At 42.6% G+C, this 21,415-nt stretch overlaps 1 protein-coding gene across 1 annotated transcript in view; it reads left to right on the top strand.

Moving 5' to 3' along the window:
- Positions 1-21,121, top strand: part of WDR47 (WD repeat domain 47) — a 62,082-nt gene extending 40,961 nt beyond the window's left edge. The window contains exons 10-15 of the mRNA XM_090048741.1: positions 1,947-2,104; positions 8,187-8,356; positions 14,683-14,853; positions 15,799-15,930; positions 17,605-17,823; positions 19,744-21,121. Of these exons, the coding sequence (XP_089904867.1) occupies positions 1,947-2,104; positions 8,187-8,356; positions 14,683-14,853; positions 15,799-15,930; positions 17,605-17,823; positions 19,744-19,886 (993 nt within the window). The 3' untranslated portion in view covers positions 19,887-21,121. The remainder of the gene's footprint in view (positions 1-1,946; positions 2,105-8,186; positions 8,357-14,682; positions 14,854-15,798; positions 15,931-17,604; positions 17,824-19,743) is intronic.
- The last annotated feature ends 294 nt before the right edge of the window (positions 21,122-21,415 follow it).

Raw genomic sequence — 21,415 nt, forward strand, 5'->3', positions numbered from 1 at the left:
ACCAGCTGGAGGCAGCTGTATTGGAAATCGGATCGGTATAGGCCAATATGCCTCCGTGAATATCAGCTCTCAGCCCCCAAAATCTCTATCGGTGCACCCCTAATAAATACCATGGTAAGAGTCTTAAGTATGACCAGATATTGACTCTCAGTCCAGATCTTAAGATAACTATTATATTTCTGCTACTGCTGTTACAATTAGGATATTGGCATCTGTTTCATCCTTTTCCATCAGGGAACTGTTACATAATTGTCTGGGTCTTCACGATTTCTTCTTCTTTCTGGCATGCTTGGGAAAACAATAGGAGACTGTTTGGTGGTTCCAATTTCCTAGTTGTATTGACTGCAAACCAACACTCTAATAAAATACTGAAATGCCCATCCCTAACAAGTGACTGTTGCTATACACCGTCGTATTTCTTTTATATCTCCATTATCACGTTCTCCAGTTCAGAGTTCTGACCTGTAGACTTTGATCCTGATAGTCTAGTTCACCAATGCAGGAGTAATTTTGTAATAGGTATATTTTTAAAAATATCTGCTTTACCTCCATATAGAATCAAAATGATAGAATAGAGGTGTTATCCTCCTGGCAGAGAACACAAAATTGAAATTGTAATAATGCTAAAAATAGTTTCCAGTAGGTGGCCACACCTTGGCCTTAATTTAGTCTCTGTATTAATGTACTCTCCAGTTATCCATATTGAAGTAATGATGTTGCTGTGATGGTCCAGGAAGTATGCAAGAAGCAAGAATTCTTGTGGACAATATATTTTATTGGATGAGCTACGTGGTTGGGATTAACGTAGACAAGCTTTTTGAATATCACAGTACCCTTTCTCAGATACCTTGCCGTACCTGAAGAAAGGTGTTGTAATACCTGAAAGCTTGTTTATGCCTATCCCAGCCATGCAGGTCATCCGATAAAAAGATATTATCCACGAGAATTCTTGCCTCGTTTATTTAGCACAATACATGTTAAAATCACTGGTATCTGGTAGAATATAGTAATGGTTTGGACCATTCACTGGTGCCTAATCTAGGGGTGGGAAAAATAGAACTAGATTGTTGAAAACAGGAGTATACAACTTGTTTTAGTAGCTCAAACAAAGCCATCCTTGTTTGAAGTCCACGAGCTCCCAGCCTGCCTGCCACTCTTGCACTCACTGCTCTTGCAGCAGCAGCAGCCAGGTTCTCCAGGCTTTCTCTCCCTCCTCTAGCTTCTAGTTCCTGCCTCTACTCTGGGAGGCAGGGCAGTGCAGCAGGAGGAAGCCAGGCAACCTGTGCTGCACACGTGGCAGGAGAGGATGCCAGGCTGCACGTGCTTCATGTTCAGCAAAGGGAACTAGGTTACCTGTGCTTAGAGGTGCATCTGTGCTGCCTACCTGATGTGTAGCCAGGAGGAGTATGGAGCTGTTGTGTGTGTATGTATGGGGGAGTGGCAGCTGGGCTGTGTGTTGCAGGGAGGAGGAGAGAGCTGGGCTACTGGTACTTTGGGGGAAGAAGGGTGGAGCTGGACTGTGTGTTTAGGGGGACTGGCCCACACAGCATGAGGTCCATAGCCTGCACTGTGCATCTACCAGCTTATTCAGAAGTTGGTTAGCCCTGAGATGATAAAACTTTAAAAGGCTTTCGAGATCTATACTAAATAATAAAGTCAAATAATTCTTTTAATTTTCCATGTAAGTAGGTATAGAATAACTTCGGGAGTCTTTTTCCCTACTTAATTTTTGCCGAGTTCATTATTCTCTGGTTTCTATACTCTGTGTCATGAATAATCAAAGTGTATCACCTGTTATTTTCCTTAGAAACCATTTGAATTTGACATTGGGATACAAGTGGCTTTAAAAAAATGGGGATTGACAGGCATTTAATCACACTTTGATATGTATAAACTATGACAAACTTTATTAAAAGTATTGTGTTTGTTGCACTTTTCCGCAACAGGAGGACAAATCAAAAAAGCAGTTTGTCTGTATTAATACTCTAGAAGATACACAAGCCGTCAGAGCTGTGGCTTTTCATCCAAGTGGGAATTTGTATGCTGTTGGCTCAAATTCCAAAACTCTGAGAGTGTGTGCCTATCCAGAAGTAATTGACTCAAGGTAATTAGAAATGTATGGTAGCCGTTTACTATATTGCAGTCCCACCTGTTCCACTCTTTGCCATTTGTTATTGAATGATGATTATAGATCTATCAGATCTGCTTATGTCTTTAGACTTTTTATACTGTAGTTTGTTAACTTGTTGACCCAGATGTTTAGTATTTTTAAGAACCTAACAACCATGGAGTTAGTATAAGAAGGCCTGCCTGAGTGTTTGTTTTGTGGATTTGTAAACAAATGACACCTAAGTTTAATTTTTTATTTTTTGTTTGCTTTTGCCAAAAGAATCACAACTTTCGCTAATTGTGTGTTGTTTTTGTTAGTGTCTCAAACACAGTTGCATTGTGAAAGAAACTATATGAGAACATTAAACCATAGGCACAGAAGAAGGTCTTATGGCTCAGTTCGTCCAGCCTCTTTGGGCTGGCAGATTTAAGACAAACCAAACTCTTTCAGGTTGGATAGTCAGAAAAAATACTTGTCTTAACCACTTGAATCCAAGACGACCTTGAACTTAAGACAGCCTTCCAATAATTAGATTTTTTTTACATAACAAATTTTATATTTTTCCCCTTAATTTTCCTTGTAATAGGGTCTAATTAATGAAAGGTCAATCTTAAACTTGTTCCTGTTTTTTTCTGCTCCCTGCCTCCCCACCACACTTTTCCCAGCTGCAGCCAGGAAAGCACTGGAGGGGAGGCAAGCAGCTTGACCCCTGCCCTTTTTGCCTCCCCCTTGTGCTGGCTCCCCACTCCCTCTGTCCCATAGGTTTGGGCCCCCTACCCCACTTACCCTTGCTCTGGAACCAACAAGCTCTGTTCCTGCTTCAGCCTGGCGCATGAAGTATATGCTTGCCCTGGCCCCAGCCTGGCCCAGGAGTAACGCTGGTAACATCTGCTGCTCCTGGACCAGGTCCAGCCAGAGCAAGGATGTGCTCTGTGCCCCAGAACGGAGCTTGTCAGTGCTGGAGCAAGGGCAAATAGCAAGAAGGAGCAGGTACGGGAGGAGGGGTCAGGCTGGGGGGACAGTAGGCAGTGGGAACACAAGTGGGGGGCCTCAGGGGCAGGTAGCAGCTGTGGCTTCATCACTGGACTGGAGCCAAAGTCAGAGGAGCTGCACCCCCCACCCCACCTCCATACTGTATTCCAAGAGTAGGAGCTTTTTTCTCCTCCACGTTTTAAATAGGTGGGAAACCTTACATGGGAACTAAATATATATAGTAATTCAGTTATTTATAGTAAGTGCCATTTTTTTGTGCATTTTTGCGTCTGATACTTCTGGGACAATTTACCAGCTTGCTTAAGAGTCATAGAATCGTAGAAAATTAAGGTTGGCAGGGACCTCAGGAGGTCATCTAGTCTAACCACCTTCTCAAAGCATAACCATTGCCAACTAGATCATTCTAGCTGAGGCTTTATGTACCCGGGTCTTAAAAACCTCCTAGAATGGAGATTTGAAAATCTCCAGAGTAAAAACACTGGAACAAGTTACCCAGAAAATCTCTCTGGGTAACTTTGTTCCAGTGTTTTACTCTCTCCTAGTGAGAGAGTTTTTCTTAATATCTAACCTAAACTTCCATTGCTGCAAGTTGAGACCATTGCTCCTTGTTCTGTCACCTGCTACTGCTGAGTACAGCCTAGCTCCGAGCTGATGGAAAATGGAGTCTGGCTGCCAGCCAGTTCCACAATTTTGCCGACCCCTAGTCTAGCTCCATTCTGTTTGGAATCACCCTTCAGGTAGTTGAAGGCTGTTACTATATCCCCTCTTAGTCTTCTCTTCTCTAGACTAAATAAACCCAGTTCCCTCAACCAGTCCTCACAACTCGTGTGCCCCAGTCCCCTAACCATTTTCATTGCCCTTTGCTGGACTCTCTTCAATTTGTCCACATCCTTTCTGTACTGGGGACCCAGAACTGGACTAAGTACTCCACATGTGGCCTGAATAGGGGGGAATAATCACTTCCCTCGATCTGCTGGCAACACTCCTACTAATGCAACACAGTATGCTGTTAGCCTTATTGGCCAGAAGGGCACACTGTTAGCTCATATCCAGCTTCTTGTCCATTCCAACCCCCAGGTCCCTTTCTGCAGAGCTGCTGCCTAGCCAGTCAGTCCCTAGCCTGTTACCAGTGCATGGTATTCTTCCATCCTAATGTCAAGTCTTTGCATTTCTCTTCATTGAACCTCATGAAATTTCTTTTGACCCAATCCTCCAATTTATCTAGCTCTCTGAATCCTAAATCTACCCTGCAGGATATCTGTTCCCCACCCCCAGTTTGGTGTCATCTGCAAACCTGCTGAGGGTGTACTCTGTGCCATCTTCCAGATCATTGATGAAGATATTAAACAAAACCAGCCCCCGGACCACCTCCTTGGGCATTCCACTTGATACAGGCTGCCAGCTAGACATAAAGCCATTGACTACTACCCTCTGAGGACCAATGATACAGCCAGTTTCCTATCCACCTTATACTCTATTCATCCAACCTGTATTTCCTTAGCTTGCCTATGAGAATGTTGTGGGAGACGGTATCAAAAGCCTTGCTAAAGCCACATTTTATATCGCTTCTACTGGTCTCCCTGCATCCACACAGCCAGTGATCTCATCATAAAGGGCAGTCAGGTTGGTCAGGTATGACTTGCCTTTGGTGAATCCATGCTGACTGTTCCTAATCACCTTCTCCAAGTGCTTAGAAATTAATTCCTTGAGGACTTGATCTATGACTTTTCCAGCAATTGAGATGAGACTGACCAGCCTATAGTTCCCTGGATCATCCTTTTTCCCTTTTCTTAATTATGGGCACTATATTTTTTCCTTTTTCAGTCATCCAGGACCTCTCCTGATTGCCATGAGTTTTCAAAGATGATGGCCAGTGGCTCTGCAATCCCATCAGTGAATTCCCTCAGCACTCTCATATTTACTTTGTTTTCCCTCAAATGTCATCAACAAAATAGTCATTAAAGTTCATAGTACAAAATGTTTGATTTATATGAAGCAGGGGGGAAATTTAAAAAAAAATTAACAAAAAGACATGGCTTCATTCCTTCCCCATGACTAGGTTCATGGCTGGGCTGGGGCCAGAGCTTCCATGTGCTCTGTACCCTGGGAAGGAATGAAGTTGCAACTGCATCTAACAGTAAGTAGTGGGGGGAACAGAGGCTGTAGGAAGCGGGGAGGAGGTGGAGGGGCAGAGGCTGCAAGATGGACCACAGGTGGTAGGTGGCAGACTGAAGGGGAAGCAAGTGCTGGGGGCAAGGGGGCTGGCTGCCTCCCCCCCGTCTCCCCATATGCACACTACATGGCCCTCTGGTGCTCCTTTCCCCAGTGAGTGGGGGGGTGGAATTTAATTTAAGATGACCCTCTGATTAATTAGATTCTATACATGGAAAGTTGTAACAAATTTATCTTGGTTCCATATACAGAATCTTATTGGGGTGTCATCTTAAATTTGAAGTGGTCTTAGATTTGGATAAATGTGGTATTTGGTCATCTTGACTCTTGTTCCCATCAGCTAATATTTTAAAGTATTTCTGCAATCTATTGAAATTGTAAATTTATATGTTAGAAGTTAAGATTTAGCTTTTTTTTTTTTTTAGAAACTGAGAAAGCATAGTTACATTGCCAATATCCCTATACCTGGTACTTTAACTTTTTTATACTTATTTTTTTTCTTTTTCCACTTTCTGTTACAAGTTTTTAAAATGTTCTGTTGGCAGTTAAAGGTACTCAGGGCCCCTTGCCAAACATACATAGCATAAGCACATGATTTTTGGTACTGGGCATAAAATTCCTTGGGTCTCAGTCATGGGACCCAGCTAGGGTTTGGAGCTCCCCAACCTCTGCTGTCTACACTGTGACAGGGCTTTCAATGTCTGATCATGGGACCCTGGACTTCCTCCATGGGGTCAGGCAGATGGCAGCCTGGAGTCCCAGATCTAGGATCCAGGGTTGCCACCTACTAGAGTGCACAGAGGTAGCCCAGGACTTGGCGCTGCTACCTTTGTGATCCCCAGGATTGAGCACAAGGCACCTGTATCCCATTCTTTGGGGCTGCCCCCTGCCTAGTGCTGACAGTCACCTGATCATTGGCAGGGGCAGCCCTGGGTCTAGGACATGTGCCACACATTCATTTTAAAGTTGGATGCAAACTAGCCACAAAGAAGTTCCATGTTATATGTGGAACATCTTTATAGCTGGTTTGCCATCTTATTCTGCCATAAATTCCCTGAAGGTGTGCTGTTACAATTTGTGTGATTAATGTGTTAAGTGCATGATAAATGTAACATTTCCTGTGGGCCTCTGCTTCTCTTGCCCTATTAGCTTGTTGCTGTTATTAGAAAATGTTGCTGTCTTACCTACTGAACTAATATCTTAAAAGTTTAGTAAAATTTTTCCACTCATTTCCCACAAGCTTTATTTTTTTTCCTCCTAATGTCCAAGCAACCAAAAAAAGTAATGGGAGAAAGGGAATTTGTTGTTGTTTTTCTTTCATTCCCTAACCATGAGTAAGTGTTGACTTCTTTAGGATGACAAGAAATAATGTGAGGAAGGTTTTGGAAACAATATGTAACTAAAAACAATTAGAGTTCTCTCTCGCATCAATGTACTGAACATTATAGTCATCTGCAAGAAATTATACTGAAGAAGCTGGTTGAAAGCAGCAGTAACTTTGTCTACAACATGTTTTTTCAAAACTCATTCAAAGATGACCTAAAAAACCCATGTTACCATTATATAAAAAACATTATTCAAACATTATTTGTCTTTAAACTCTGTGGTGGCTCACTGTCAATCCTGCCTAAGAAAGAATATTGCTTTATTTACCCACCCTAGGCCTCAGTCTTTCAAACGTGTATGCAAATGATATAATGAGTAGTCTTTCTGAGATCAAGGGCATTCATAAGTGTCTGTGGGGTCAGGGGGTGGGGAAGCTTAGAAAAGGAGTTCTCTGATTTTGTTTTCATTTCAGAGTCTGGAAAAAAAAAAAGCCATTTTAGTAAAAGCTCAGAGATCTGTTGGATCTCCTACAGATGTACCAGCAGACATCCATGTTTTGTGTGTCAGTTCTTTTTTGTATGTGCATATTTTTACACAAAGAATACTTGTAATTTAAGTAGCTTGTGCTTTAGAAATCTGTTTTGGGGCACATTGGGCAATACTTCTGTAGTATAAATATTGGAGGGTGAGTGTTGGACTGAGGGGAGAGGGGGCACATATAAAAAATTAGACTCCCCAGTCTTCCAGAATGAAGATTAAACATATTTAAAGTAAGGTTTAAGTTGTCAAAAATACTTGCCTGCTTTTATTATTTTTCTAAAGTTTCTTGGTTTTGGTGGAAAGGAATTGAACTGTAAAAAATGTGACATTGGAACTGTTGTTCTCTAATGTGTATAAATGTTAGCTTCTAAGTGAACTGCCTTTTGTTATTAATCAAATTTATTTGGTTTCTTTTTAAAACATGCTTATGTTGATCAGTAATGCAGGCAGCTCTTGCAGATGCAATTTATGACATCAGAGTCCTAAAGTTTTAGGTAGTGAAAAATGTATTTGTTGTTTGGGGAACAGATCCCATGTAGTGTAACAAAATGCTGCACTATTGCAGTGAAGTCCAGTTAGTCATCTCAACTTGTTGTTTGTTAAAAAACAAAATCCAAACCTGTCTGTGCATTCAAATGGGATCCAATTTCCTGAGTGCATCTTGCTCTAGTAGTTGCACTAAAATATTAATGACCTGGCATTATTTTTGTAATGGCTCTAGGGGTTCCATTAATAACCATAATTTATTTATTTTTCTGTGGCTTTAAATTATTTTCTGTTTGCTAACTTATTAAGGAGAAACAATGCTTTTAAAAGTGTTTTAAATGCATGTAATTTTAAACCTACCAGTAAATTAAAAATATAGGATTGAACATCTCTGTTCATCAAGTGTGCTTCAGAAGAATTTCACTTCTTTAATTTTTTTTGCCTACTTTGGTTTCATGTTGTATTTAAATAACATAATTTACTTTTGTTTTAGGTTATGCGTTCTATATTTACAACAAAATAGGAAAATAGTCAACTTCTATTTATTTTTTTTTTGCAGTGCTTATAACATTCCTAAACCTCCAGTAGTTCGTTTCAAAAGGAACAAACATCATAAAGGATCAATCTATTGTGTGGCATGGAGTCCCTGTGGACAGTTGTTAGCTACTGGTTCAAATGATAAATATGTTAAAGTGCTACCTTTTAACGCAGAAACTTGTAATGCAACAGGTAGGGTATTATGTATACTTGTATAAAGCTTTTTATTATCATTTCGGAAGGCTGTGTTACTGACAAATGCCAGAGCCATTTGAGTTATGTCTGCAAAACAAAATACCACGTTTCGACCATAGAAACCATAAAACAGGACTGTCCAAATGGGGGCCTGTGGGCTGCATCCAGCCCACAAGGAGGGAGCCTAAGAGCTCCTGCCCATCCACTGCTCCTCCCCATTACCCTAGCTGCTGTGGCAGCTGGGCCAGGATCTCTGGCATGTGATAGTGTGGGTAGAGACTTGGCAAGTTTGGCTCTGCTGTATGGGCAGCAGAGGAACTTGGGTGGGACTTGTCCTCCTTGCATGGCAGCAGCAGGAGGGGTATCTGCTTGCATGGTTGTAGCAACAGGGGAGGAGCTTGTGCAGCAGCAGCATAGGGGGGAGTATTGCTGCGGAAGGGGTTGCTCACTTGCATAGTGCTGGCAGTGGACAGGAGAGGGCTTTGAACCACTTATGTGGTGTGGGGGGCTACAGATGACGAGGTCCTCTGCAGCCTGCCCAGTGTATGGCCCAGAGCCTGTAACCTGTGTGACATGGGACCTTGCCACTTGGAAGTTGAACAGCCCTGCCATAGAACTTTCTGGCATTCTTGAGTCATTTCTAGCTCTTTTTAATAAAGCTTAAGCAGAGTAGCAATATATCAGTAGCTATTTTATTCTCTCTTTTTCTAGAGGCCTTTGCTAATATGCTCTGCTTCCATAGTCCCATCTTTCATTCTCTCCCCCTACCTCATCCGAGTTTAGGAAGAGGAACCTATTCATTTGAATCCCAAAAACCTCAGTTTTACAGTTAACTGTTATAAGTTGACTCTCCCTGTCTTCAAACCAAATTTATGGCTTTCTGTCCTAAGCTACTCTTTTTTTTTTCCTTTTTGTTTACTGCTTTTTTCTAAGAAGTGGCATATCAACTTATTCCTAGCCAACCTGTCATAGCCCTCACCAGTGGGAAATTAGGATGCTGCTAGTTGAGGACTTCAGATTGGTGAAACTTTTCAATTCCTGGTCTATATAGAATCATAAAATTAGGGTTGGAAGGGACCTCTCAGGAGGTCATCTAGTTTAACCCCCTGCTCAAAACAGGACCATCCCCAGCTAGATCATCCCAGCCAAGGCTTTGTCTAGCCAGGTCTTAAAAACTTCCAACCTCTCTGGGTAATTTGTTCCAGCATTTTACTACCCTCCTAGTGAGAGTTTTTCCCTTGCTGCAACTTGGGACCATTGCTTCTTGGTCTGTTGTCTCTGCCACAGAACAATCCAGCTCCATCCTCTTTGGAACCACTTTTCAGGTAGTTGAAGGCCGCTATTAAATCTTCCCTAAGTCTTCTCTTCTCTAAACTAAACCCAGTTTTCTCAGCCTCTCCTTAACCAGGGATCCAGGTTTTCTTTTCACTGTGGAAAAAACACAGTAAAACCTAGATTTTCTCATTTTAAAGAGAAAAACCCAGGAAACAGTGGGTTTTCCCTTGCAGGGTAGTAGAGTTCCAGCCTGCAAGGGGCTGTGGGGGAGAGGGAGGACGGTAGTTAGGGAGGAGGTGCCATGTGCATGTACACATGCACATGGCCTCCTGGCAGCCTGGAGAGCAGTTCCCATAGGTAAGTCTGGGGGGGGGGGGATTGAGGCCCCCATAGTGGGGGAGAGGGAGGGAGGGAGTTGGGTAGGGCTGCAGCTGCTGCCTAGCCAGAGCAGTGCATGGGGCTTGGGGCCCAGGGCTGGAGTGCATGGCTGCAGGGCCTGGGTGGGGAGCAGGACAGATCTGCAAGCAGCTCATCTGGGGGGGTAGGGGGCTGGCACCTTGCTGCTGTGTGCATTCTTGGGGAGGGTATAGGGGGCACATGCCCCCCAGACTTGTACACCAGGTGAAGGCAGCTGCAGGCTCAAGCCTTCCCACCCTGCTGCCCTGCCCCCAGGGCCTCTACAACCTAGCAGGCAGGACAAAGTGGGGCCAGGAGCGACAGGGCAAAGTAGGGCCAGGTGGGGGAGCTCAGGGCCGCTGCTGTGAGCCTTGTGCCACCATGGCGAGGTGCCCCCTGCCTGCCTGGCAGCAGTGCGGCGATGAGCCCCTCACTGCTGCCAGATGGGCAGGGGGCACCTTACCAGAGTGGCACAAGGCTTGTGGTGGTGGCAGGAAGCTTCCTCATAAGTTTTATAGCCCTCATCTGCCCTTCCCGCCCCTCCCCCGGGCTCCGCTCCAGCCATGCTGCCCATGGGGAGGGGGAGTCAGGCTCTGTGCTCCGCTCTGCTGTAGCAGCGGCTACCTCCCACAGGTGGCAGCTGGAGCTCTGACGCTGCTGTGGGGGGCACAAAGCTGTGGACCCAAGTCCCTGACCCTGTAGCCCTGGCAGTTGGGGGCCCCCTCTGGCTGGTTTGGGGTCTGGGGGGGCTGTGGGTGGGGAGTGAGGGGCACCAGCAGGTCTGGGGGGCGCTGGCTTGCAAGTTAAGGGCAATGTCGTGGACAGGGCACTGACATATCAGGGCTTCTCAGTACCACAAAGCAGTGGGGTGGGACAGCTGCAGCTGGACCTGCATCCTGGTGAGTGAAGTGGGCAGGGGGAGTTCTGATTTCCGCCCCCCCCATGATTTAAAAAAAAAAACAACCCCAAAATCAAATGCCAAAATGTATAGGTATTTATAACTTATTTTATTACGGTGATTAAGGCAATGATAGGCTTCCAAATTACTTTAAAATTGTAAGTATATCAGTAAAACATTGTATTCAACTGATGGATAGAGATAGTGGCACTTTGTTTTAATCATAGAAAAACATGGATTTTGGTGGGGGTTAATCAGAGAATTTGTGGAGGTCTTTGGCATTTTTTAAAGAGAGAACCAGGATTTCTACTCAGCTCATGTGCCCCAGCCCCCTAACCATTTTTGTTGCCCTCCATTGGACTTTTTCTCCAACTTGTCCACATCCTTTCTGTAGTGGGGGGCCCAAAACTGGACACAGTACTCCACATATGGCCTCACTAGTGCCAAATACATGGAGAGGAAAGAATCATTTCCATTGATCTCCTAGCAATGCTCCTACTAATGCAGCCCAGTATGCTGGTAGCCTTCTTCGCAACAAGGGCACACTGTTGGAACATATTCATCTTACTGTCCACTGTAACCCTCAAATCCTTCTCTGCAGAGCTGCTGCTTAACCAGTCAGTCCCCAGCCTGTACTGGTATATGGGATTATTCCATCCTAAGTGAAGTACTTTCACTTGTCCTTAATGAATCTCATGAGATTTCTTTTGGTTTGTCTAGGACTCTCTCAATCTTGGTCCTCCCCTCCAGCATATCTACTACTCCACACAGGTTGGTGTCATCTGCAGACTTGCTGAGGGTGCACTCTATGCCATCTTCCAGATTATTGGTTAAGTTTTGAATAAAACTGGCTCGAGGACCAATCTCTGGGGCACTCTACTTGATACTAGCAGTCCAACTAGGCATCAAGCCATTGATCACCACCCTTTGAGCCCAGTGATCCAGCCAGTTTTCTGGCCACCTTACAGTCCATTCATAGAGCCTGTACTTCCTTAACTTGCCTGCAAGAATGTTGTGAGACCATATCAAAAGCCTTGCTAAATCCAAGGTGTATCATGTCCACTGCTCTTCCCACATCCACAGAACCAGTTATCTCATCATAGGAGGGCATCAGGTTGGTCAGGAATGACTTGTCTTGATGAATCCATGCTGACTGTTCCTAGTCGCCTTCTCTTCCAAGTGCTTAGAAATTAATTCCTTGAGGACTTGCTCTATGATTTTTCCAGGGAATGTGGTGAGGCTGCCTCGTGTTTGTTCCCTGGATTCTCCTTCTTCCTGTTCTTAAAGATGGGCACTGCTTTTGCCTTGTTCCAGTCATCCAGGTCCTCTTCCAATTGCAATGAGTTTTCAAAAATAACGCCCAGTGGTTCTGCAGCGACATTAGCCAACTCCCTCAGCACCCTTGTTTGCATCGTGTCCAGCTCTGTGGACTTGTACACATCCAGCTTTCTTAAATAGTCTCTAATCTGTTCTTTTGCCACTATTTGCTTGCCTCTTTCCCCAAACTGCGCTGCCAGGTGCAGTAGTCTGGGTGCTGACCTTGCCTGTGAAGTCTGAGGTGAAAAAAGCATTGATCCTCTCATGCATCGTCTGTCACTATATGTTGCTTCCCCCATTCAGTAAGGGACCCGCACTTTCCCTGATCTTCCTCTTGTGGCTGACATACTTGTAGAAACCCTTCTTGTTACCCTTCGTGTACCTGGCTAGCTGCAACTTCAGCTGTGCTTTGGTTTTCCTGATTTCATCCCCACATGCCTAATAAGTATGTTTATGCTCCTCCCTAGTAGATGTCCAAGCTTTCACTTGTAAGCTTCCTATTTTATGCTTTAGCTCATTTGAAGAGCTCCCTGCTAAGCCAAGCTAGTCTTCTGCCATACTTGCTAGTCTTCCTGCCTACTGGGATGGTGCGTTTTACACCCTTAGTAAGGTTTCTTTAATAGTACAACCAGTTCTCCTGGACTCTCTTCCCCCTTAGACTGGCCTCCCAGAGGATCCTGCTCATGAGTTCCCTGAGTGAGTTGAAGTCTGTCTTTCTGAAGTCCAGGGTCCTTATTCTGCAGCTCTCCTTCCTCCTTTTCCTAAAGACCCTGAGGATTCCTGTCATGTGAGTGGCTATTATCCCCATTTTACAAGTGGCCAAAAGGCTCAATGATTCAGGTCAAAACTATTCACTAATTGTGAGTGCTCTGTTTAAGATACTTACAATCAAAGGTTCCAAGTAGAAGTATTATATATCCCTTCATATATTCAAAATGCTTCTCCCCTTGATTTCAGTTGGAGCTCTCAACAGCTTCAAGTGAGGCACCTTAAAGGAGGAACACCAAATTAGTGACTATGTGTAATGGCAAATTTGTTTTAAGTTGTGTGTAGGCATGTTATAGGAGTCAGGGATGGAATCCAGTTGCCCAGATGATGAGACTGTCCTTTCTTTTGCAATCACGTGCCTTGTTTGTTTTACCTTCCAATCTCAGCTGTTGTGAAAAAAACAAACATGGGATACATAAATCCCAGTGTCATTTGTAAGCTGTATGAAATAATCCTTTTACTCTACTCAGCAGTGGCAAGGCATTGCCTGGAGTAATTTGTTCAGTTGTGGGTAGTGCATTTTAAGAAAGATACGGGCTAAGAAAATTAATCAAAGATGTAGAAAATGTAACCTAGAAATAATAATTGGAGGGAAATTGGACTTGTGTAGTACAGAGAGAGAACTGAAGCTAGACAAGTACTCAGATATCTAAAGGTTACTTTAAAGGCGGAGGTAATACATTTTTCTCCATATTCATTGGAGGTAAGACGAGAACTAAAGGGATTAAAGTGTAGCAAAGATTAGGCATTGGCAAAAACAACTTATCTGTAAGGATAGTTAATCAGTAGAATAGATAACCTAAGGAGCTTGTGGAATCTCCTTCACTGGAGACTTTTAGAACAGATCAGACAATTGTCAGGAATAAATTTAAATGTAGTTGATCTTGTCTTGGAGCAGAAATGTAAACCAAGTCCCTTCCCATCCTATTTTCTTTCTTTTTCTTTCCGTTTTAAAGATGGCCTAATGGAAAACAACACAAAGGATGGAATTATGATTGTACAAGCTATTTTAATACTGATATTTATTAATTTGTTTTGTGCTTGACTGCAGCTTTTATAGGTATAATTTCCTAGCTTTTAAAGTGCAAACTATAAAAACAAGTTTTGCTACATAGCAATTTGAATGTTAATAGACTGCTAATGCAGTGCAGACCCCATCTGCACTGGTACAACCTTTAGATCCATCGCACAGGCCCTTGTCACTTGAGCTAAGAGGAATTAATAGCAGGAATATATTGTCATCTCTGTCTAGTGCCGTTCTGCATGGAGTATGAGATGCTTTTCACAGATGCTCATAAGACACTAAAAAAGTATGAGACTTGAATCTTGAGATTCACTGCAAAATCTGTAGAGAAGCCTGCTGTAGTGGATATAGACTCTTCCGCCTTATTTCCCCCCAAACTGGACCCTTTCTGCCCCATTCCTTCCAACCTATCCTGGTGCCATCTCTGTTCCCACTCCCCTTTTCTCTCCAAGTTTTGCTTCATCAGAGTCCCATTTCTCTCATCTTGTTAGCCTTGGACTCCATTCCTCTGGCTTCTGATGCCAGTTTCTCTTTACCCTAGCTCTGTTCTGTACTGTCAGAGTAACTGCTTAAATTTATTACAAAATCAGTTTATATTTAAAGTATATTTCAGTGTGTTCCTGGTTTTGTTTAAATTTATTTTAGGTCCAGATTTGGAGTTCAGTATGCACGATGGGACAATCCGGGATCTCGCTTTCATGGAAGGACCAGAAAGTGGCGGTGCTATTCTAATAAGTGCTGGAGCAGGGGACTGTAATATTTATACAACAGACTGCCAGCGAGGACAAGGACTTCATGCTCTGAGTGGCCATACTGGTATGTTTGTTACTGTTGCTTTTTTTTATATCTATGTCATCTGACCTCTGCTATACTTCAATAAATACTATGTTTTTCTCACATTCAACATGCACCATAAGTTGTGCGCCTTGTTTTTGAAAGACAGAATGACGAAAAAGGATCTTTCCCTGCAGTAAGTAACTGAATATCAGCAGCTAGAAACCCAAGCCTACTTCTTGTTCTCCCTGTGGATCATGTGCAGCCTTTACTTTCTTACTGGTATACAGACTGCACTCCAATTTCCAACAGCTGGTTTTTTGAGGTGGGGAAAGGGTGTGTGCTTGTATGTGAGAAAATACAGTATTTGTAATAAAAAATGCCTTTCCTACTAGCAGCACTTCTGGCTGTCTACGGTATTACATTATACAAAGTGTCTGGAGGACAAGACTTATCTACTTTAAACCAGTGGTTCCCAGTCTTTTTTTCATATATGACCCCTTTTCTAATGTGAGCCTGAGGTGTGTTTTGGGGTTTTTTTGTTTGTTTGGGGTTTTTTTAAAAAAATCATTGGGATTTGAGTCCCCTGCAAGTCCTATAACCCCTACTTTGCAAATTGCTTCTTTAAACCCTTACTCAGCAGGGAGGCTGTGTTTGTTTTTCAGGCTAACAATTAAAAGGAAGGTATTCCAATAAGGTACTCATGGCCTCACCCAGATACTTAACTAAAGGTTGAATAACTGGTAATAAATAGAAATAGATATCTGCTGATAGATTTGCTCTCTGAAGAGAATCAGATAACTATCCTAACGTTCTGTTCTATTTGCTTTTTGAAATGGAATATTTAACACACTCCTAATTGTGTAGCATTGAAGCTACTATTTAATCTCCAAATGCAAATGTATTCAGAATTGTGTGTGAAGAAAAGTTTATCGGTCTTTAAATTTTGATTCATACCAGTGAAGTGAAAAGGATTCTTGTATGCAGGTCATATTTTAGCACTTTATACTTGGAGTGGGTGGATGATTGCATCTGGATCCCAAGACAAGACCGTAAGATTCTGGGATCTAAGAGTACCAAGTTGTGTGCGTGTTGTTGGAACAACATTTCATGGAACTGGTAAGTTGTGCTGTTGTCTTGCATGCTTCTATATTTTAAAGATGGTTCATGTCATTGGTAGGTAGTAAAACATTAATCTTGCATTATAAAATGGTGACTATTGACTTGTTCAAGCCTCCTCCTACTTCTCCACCCCCACATGCTCATTTTCAAAAAGAACTTTCAGCATATCCATTCAAACCTTGGTTATGTTTTTCTTTCTGACTCCTTACCTCAAACTTTATCTATAAAGCACCATAACCTTTGGTGTTTTAAAACAGAAAATGCACTTCCCATCTTAAACATAAAATTGAAACTAATTTAATGCTGACAGAGGTGGAGGGAATAGGAGGGGTGTTTAGGATTTTGAATGTTATGGGTTTTTAAAGGTTTTTTTTAACCTTTACTTTGAAATAGTTATAGAAATATAGTTGATACAGTTGCCAAAATTTAGTTTATACCTAAACTTTCAGATTTGTAGGTTTTGGAAGAATGTCACTGTCTCTGTGTTAACGGAGTAAACAAAACTGTTCACAGTTGTGAGGAGTACTGGTTCCCAAAACAATCTCTGTCACTGAAATATTTTTGCACACTTTGCACATTGAGTTCTAGCTGTGTAGGAAAATAAAATCCCTCCTACATTCTTTTGGATTTTTTTAACTATTTTTTTTTTTCTGTAGCGAAACAAATATTCATAGTCTTGGAAAAATCCTGATTGTAGCTTTGTTAACACTTCATAATAAACTAATATGGCTAAGTACAGATATTTGGGAGTGTTAGGGGAAAGTTAAATTGATTCAAAACAGCTGTCTTATAACAGGCAAGTCAGGATAGGGGGGCTAGCCAAGGGGTTGGGGATCCAGCAGGCTGGAGGAGATCGGGGGTTTTCCGGGGGGGGAGACAGGCACTTCCTATAGTGGGGCACAACCTACAGGTGGGGTAGAAGCAGAGGCGTGACCTGCAAGGTTGTTTCTTCCCCCATCCCCACAGCAAACCTACACCCCCATCCCTCTCATCGCTTCTCCCCACCAGGACTTAGTTGCTTGGCTCTGGCAGCAGCAAACGCTGATAAAAGCAGCTGCACCTGGGGTGGCTTGTGGGATGGGAGTTGAGGGCTGGTTGGTCAGGGCCAGGGAGTGGGGGACAAAAAATAGCCCTGTCAGGAGTGGAAGGGGGTGATGAAAAGAGCAGCCCTGGGGCTGGGGCTATAGTAGCTGGGTTTTCCCAGCCTTGCAGCTGCACAGGGAAAGTGTACAGAAGTTCCATGTTCCAGTTTAACTAAATCAAATAAGTCTGATACTACATTAATCCAGGCTTATCTTATGCCAGGTTCTGCAATTTTTAGATCAGTTCATGTGCATGGAACTTTTGGACAGTTACAGGTTTAGACTGATTCCTGGTCATTGAGACTGAGTCTGTAAATGTAAGATCAGTATGGGGGCAAGCTAAGTTATAAATCGGGCAGCCATTTTGAACCCAACTTAACCTTCCCAAATGTCTGTACTTAGCTTATGTGTTGCTTAAATTTTGTCTGACTTGTAGTAAGACTTGGTTTTAATGTCATTTTCTTTGTTACTACAACTACCAAAAATACTTTTTTACTACAGGCATGTCAAATATTTCTAGACTCCAAAGGAATGCAGAACATCTCACCAAGTGTGCATTAATCTAATACATAGAATTTTTTTCTTTTAGGCAGTGCTGTAGCATCAGTAGCTGTTGATCCTAGTGGCCGTCTCCTTGCTACTGGGCAAGAGGATTCCAGCTGTATGTTATATGATATTAGAGGAGGACGAATGGTACAGAGCTATCACCCTCATTCCAGTGATGTTCGTTCTGTTCGCTTCTCTCCTGGGGCTCATTATTTGCTCACAGGATCTTATGATATGAAAATAAAGGTGACAGACTTGCAAGGTAACCCATCTGCTATGATGTATATTAAAATTGAGTAATGAAGTATAGTTTGTTATTGTGTTTTTTACTGTTGGAGACTTTTAAGAAATTTTGGATCTAAAGAGACTAGTTTCTGAGGAAGTATTCCTGAGATCTGCTAAAACGTTTTGGAATATACCCACCTGGGAGTCTAATCAACTCTCAAACCCGATTCTATTTAATTGTGAACGACTGTAGCCTTCAGCTAAATATGGTTAAGTGTCTTTATGTGCAATAAGGGAAACTAGTGCTACTGCCTGACTGAACCAAAGTTTCAGGCAGTGAGAAAATTTAGACCCACAAAACAAAATTCAGATTTAAATTGTTTTTGAGGATGGGGAGAAAGAAAGAAGAGATTGGGGAATTTGTCTTGTTTTAATGAACTGCTTATTTTTAATAGTACTGAAAAAATTGTATGAATTAGTAACTTATACTTGGAGTGGGTAGATGATTGATTGATTTGCATCTGAAATGCTGCAGTGAGCCTCAGTCTGGCTTCTAGGCACAATATAAATGCTAACTCATCAAAAATGTTAATTGACAACGCTGATCTGTAGCAAAGATCTGTCCCAGAGAGCTCTATCATCCAGCCTGCAGTGCTGCCTGTGGGAACAACCAGTGTGTGGCATGAAGCATGCAGTCTCACATGTGCAGAGCCAGGGCTATGTGGGGTCCATCTGGCAAAGGCTGCATGTGACACAAGAGCCTGAGCATGTGCTGCCAAGGCAACACGAGGCCAGTCCAGGGCAAGCACTGTATGTAGTGCCTGTGCTGGTTTGGCCCTGCATGCTGGATCCAGGGCTGGCCTGGATCAGGCCCATAGACTGGCCCCACATGTCAGATGTATCATGTAGGACCTGCCTGTTGTGGGCACCCCACATGGATGCACCCTGCATGTGCCCTGGTGCAGTGCTGAACACAGTGCATGGGGCTGGGGCCAGTGCATGTTGCATGTGACATGCAGAGCTGGAGCTGGATTAGACCCACAGACTGGCTCTGTATGCCATATACAGCATGTGGGGCCAGTCTGGCCTGAGGCCCCTGTACAGCTTGTGTCCTGGGGCAGGTCATGCTGCGTGCAGTGCATAGGGTTGGAACCAGTGCACATGCTACACAAAATGTTGGTCCAGGGTGTGGGCCACATGGTGCCTGCATCAAACTGCCTCTGCATGTTGTAGGCTGGTCCGTGGGCCACATGCAGCTTCTCACCCTTCATTTGGCCCATGAAGTTGAAAGAGTTTTAGAACCCTGCTGTAGACTATAGAATATGAATGGTAATCATCATTACAAACCCAAATATACCATATTTTATCACATGAAAGCTGCATGTTTTCTAGTGCACTTCTTCCACCTAATCAGCTGTAGGAAATGTGGGTCCGTGTTATGTGTGAGAAATGCAGCTCCCCAGGGATCCAGAGATCTGACAGCTTTGGGAGCCATGGAAGCTCTGCCACTGTTCACTTGCAGCCAGATCTCCAGACTTTTGTGGGAAACCCCTGGCCAGCTGACATTAGCACCGCCCACCACAGCCAAATCTGACATGCTGGATCGGATTCAGCATGCACTCCCAGTATGCCCAGTCGGGGCCCTAGGGCATGGGGTCAGACTAGGAGACCCCAAATCTCAGGTGCTTACCCATACTCCACAATGAGATCATTTTCCTTTTTGGTGCCCTCCAAAAATAGGGGGTGTGTATTTGCATTTGGAGTGTGCTATATGTGAAAAAATGGGGTACTTATGTAAATAGAAGAGCTTGTTATTTCTGTGAATACCTTTTTAAAGTTCCATCCAATGGGGTTGCATTCTGTTCAGCAAACTAAATGCATGTGTAGACTATTTCCAAGAAAACTTTTTTGTAAGCATTTATACAGGTAATGATTTTTATCCTTTCTATCCTTTTAGGGGACCTTACCAAGCAGCTTCCTATTATGGTGATAGGGGAACACAAAGACAAAGTGATTCAGTGCAGGTGGCATACACAAGATCTTTCCTTCTTATCATCTTCTGCAGACAGAACTGTAACCCTTTGGACTTACAATGGTTAGAGTGCAACTAATGGCAACCTATGCAGATAAAGCACAGAGACGTAAGACTACTAGACTTTATTTAAAACAAGCAAACAACTTAGGTGTTCAAAGAGCAGCAGTTGACCAGAAGTGTGTCTTAGCCAGAAGAGGCAGTTGTCACAGAATTTCTGATTGCTAGGAGGTCTTGGTGTTTTTAGTATTATTTTGCAGTGCTTTCAGTCTTCCATGTGAACTCATGCTGCTGTGACCTATTGTAGTCTTGTTGCCAAAGTCTATTGGAAGAGCTCCTATGTTGTTGATGTGCACTCAGAGTAATATGAATTATGTGTTTACAGTTTAGTATTAATTGCATTCCTTGGTCTTTGCCTCAATGACTATTTTATAGAGAAACTTAATTGAGCTACACCTTAATCAAGTCAATATATATTGAACCTAGATCCACATAAACATAGAAGATGAAAATTTTACTTCTATTGTTTTCACACTTCTGTTGTGTGCATCACTTGGCAGAAAAAGGTCTGACTTTTTTTTTTTTGTCTCCACAACTTCAACATTGATTTTTATAATAAAATTATGAACTTTTAAAGGTGAGTGGGCAGTAACTGCTTCTTGATTATAGTCCATAATATAGTGTGTTTTGCTTTTCGTCTAAGCGGGGGAAATGTAAGCCTATGGAAACAAAATCATGTAGTAAAACAGCAACATGTTGAAAACAAAATGTAGGTTTTGCTCTTGAAACATAATGTTTCACTTTTTGAATGCAACAGAATACCTCTGTATGACGTACTGTAGAAAAGTGGATTTGGCAGCATTGTCACAGCGAGCATAATGGCTACCCAAACTCTCAAAGAAAGATGACACCATTTAACACTTATTATAGACAACAGCATGGCTTTAAAATGCTATGTCTGCATGATAATTTTAAAATCACTTAACTTCCCAGTCCAGAAGCTTATTTAATTTTTTTCTTGCACTGTTTATGTAATGCAGAATTGCAGTTTTTATTTCTACAAAAAATTTAGATTCTAATGTTTATGTATTGTTATATTTTCATATTGTACAGGTTACTTTTAAATTTAAATATTAGGTTATTTATTTATTTGAATGCAGTTAAGTTTTGGTTTCTGATTTACTAAATTATCTGTTCACTGTAGCAAGCCTTTTTTTTTTTTTAAACTATTGTATAAAAGTGAAAAGGTTTATTATAGAAGTGTATCTGTGCTATATCTCAATAAAGACCTCTGACATCATCACCTGAAAGCACAATTAGCTGTTATTTCAGTCTCTCTTGTTTGTTATTTTGTATAAGTCTCCCTCTTTCACCTGTAGATTGACAGAATGTTAAAAAAAAAACAACTATAGATCAGTGGTCTCCAGCCTTTATAAGTAGATCACCTTTGACATTTAAAAGCAACCCCAAGATCTACTGTGCGTCACCGTCATCCCCACCCCTCACTCCCCCCTGTCCAGCAGGTAAGTCTGTGGGTAGGTGAAGGGAGGGGGCAGGTTGAGGGAGAAGAAATTGTGGGGGCGCACCTCCCCAGCAG

This window comes from Crocodylus siamensis, chromosome 5 (assembly GCF_052110815.1).
Source record: "Crocodylus siamensis isolate JL-2025a chromosome 5, ASM5211081v1, whole genome shotgun sequence".
Lineage (NCBI taxonomy): Eukaryota > Metazoa > Chordata > Crocodylia > Crocodylidae > Crocodylus > Crocodylus siamensis.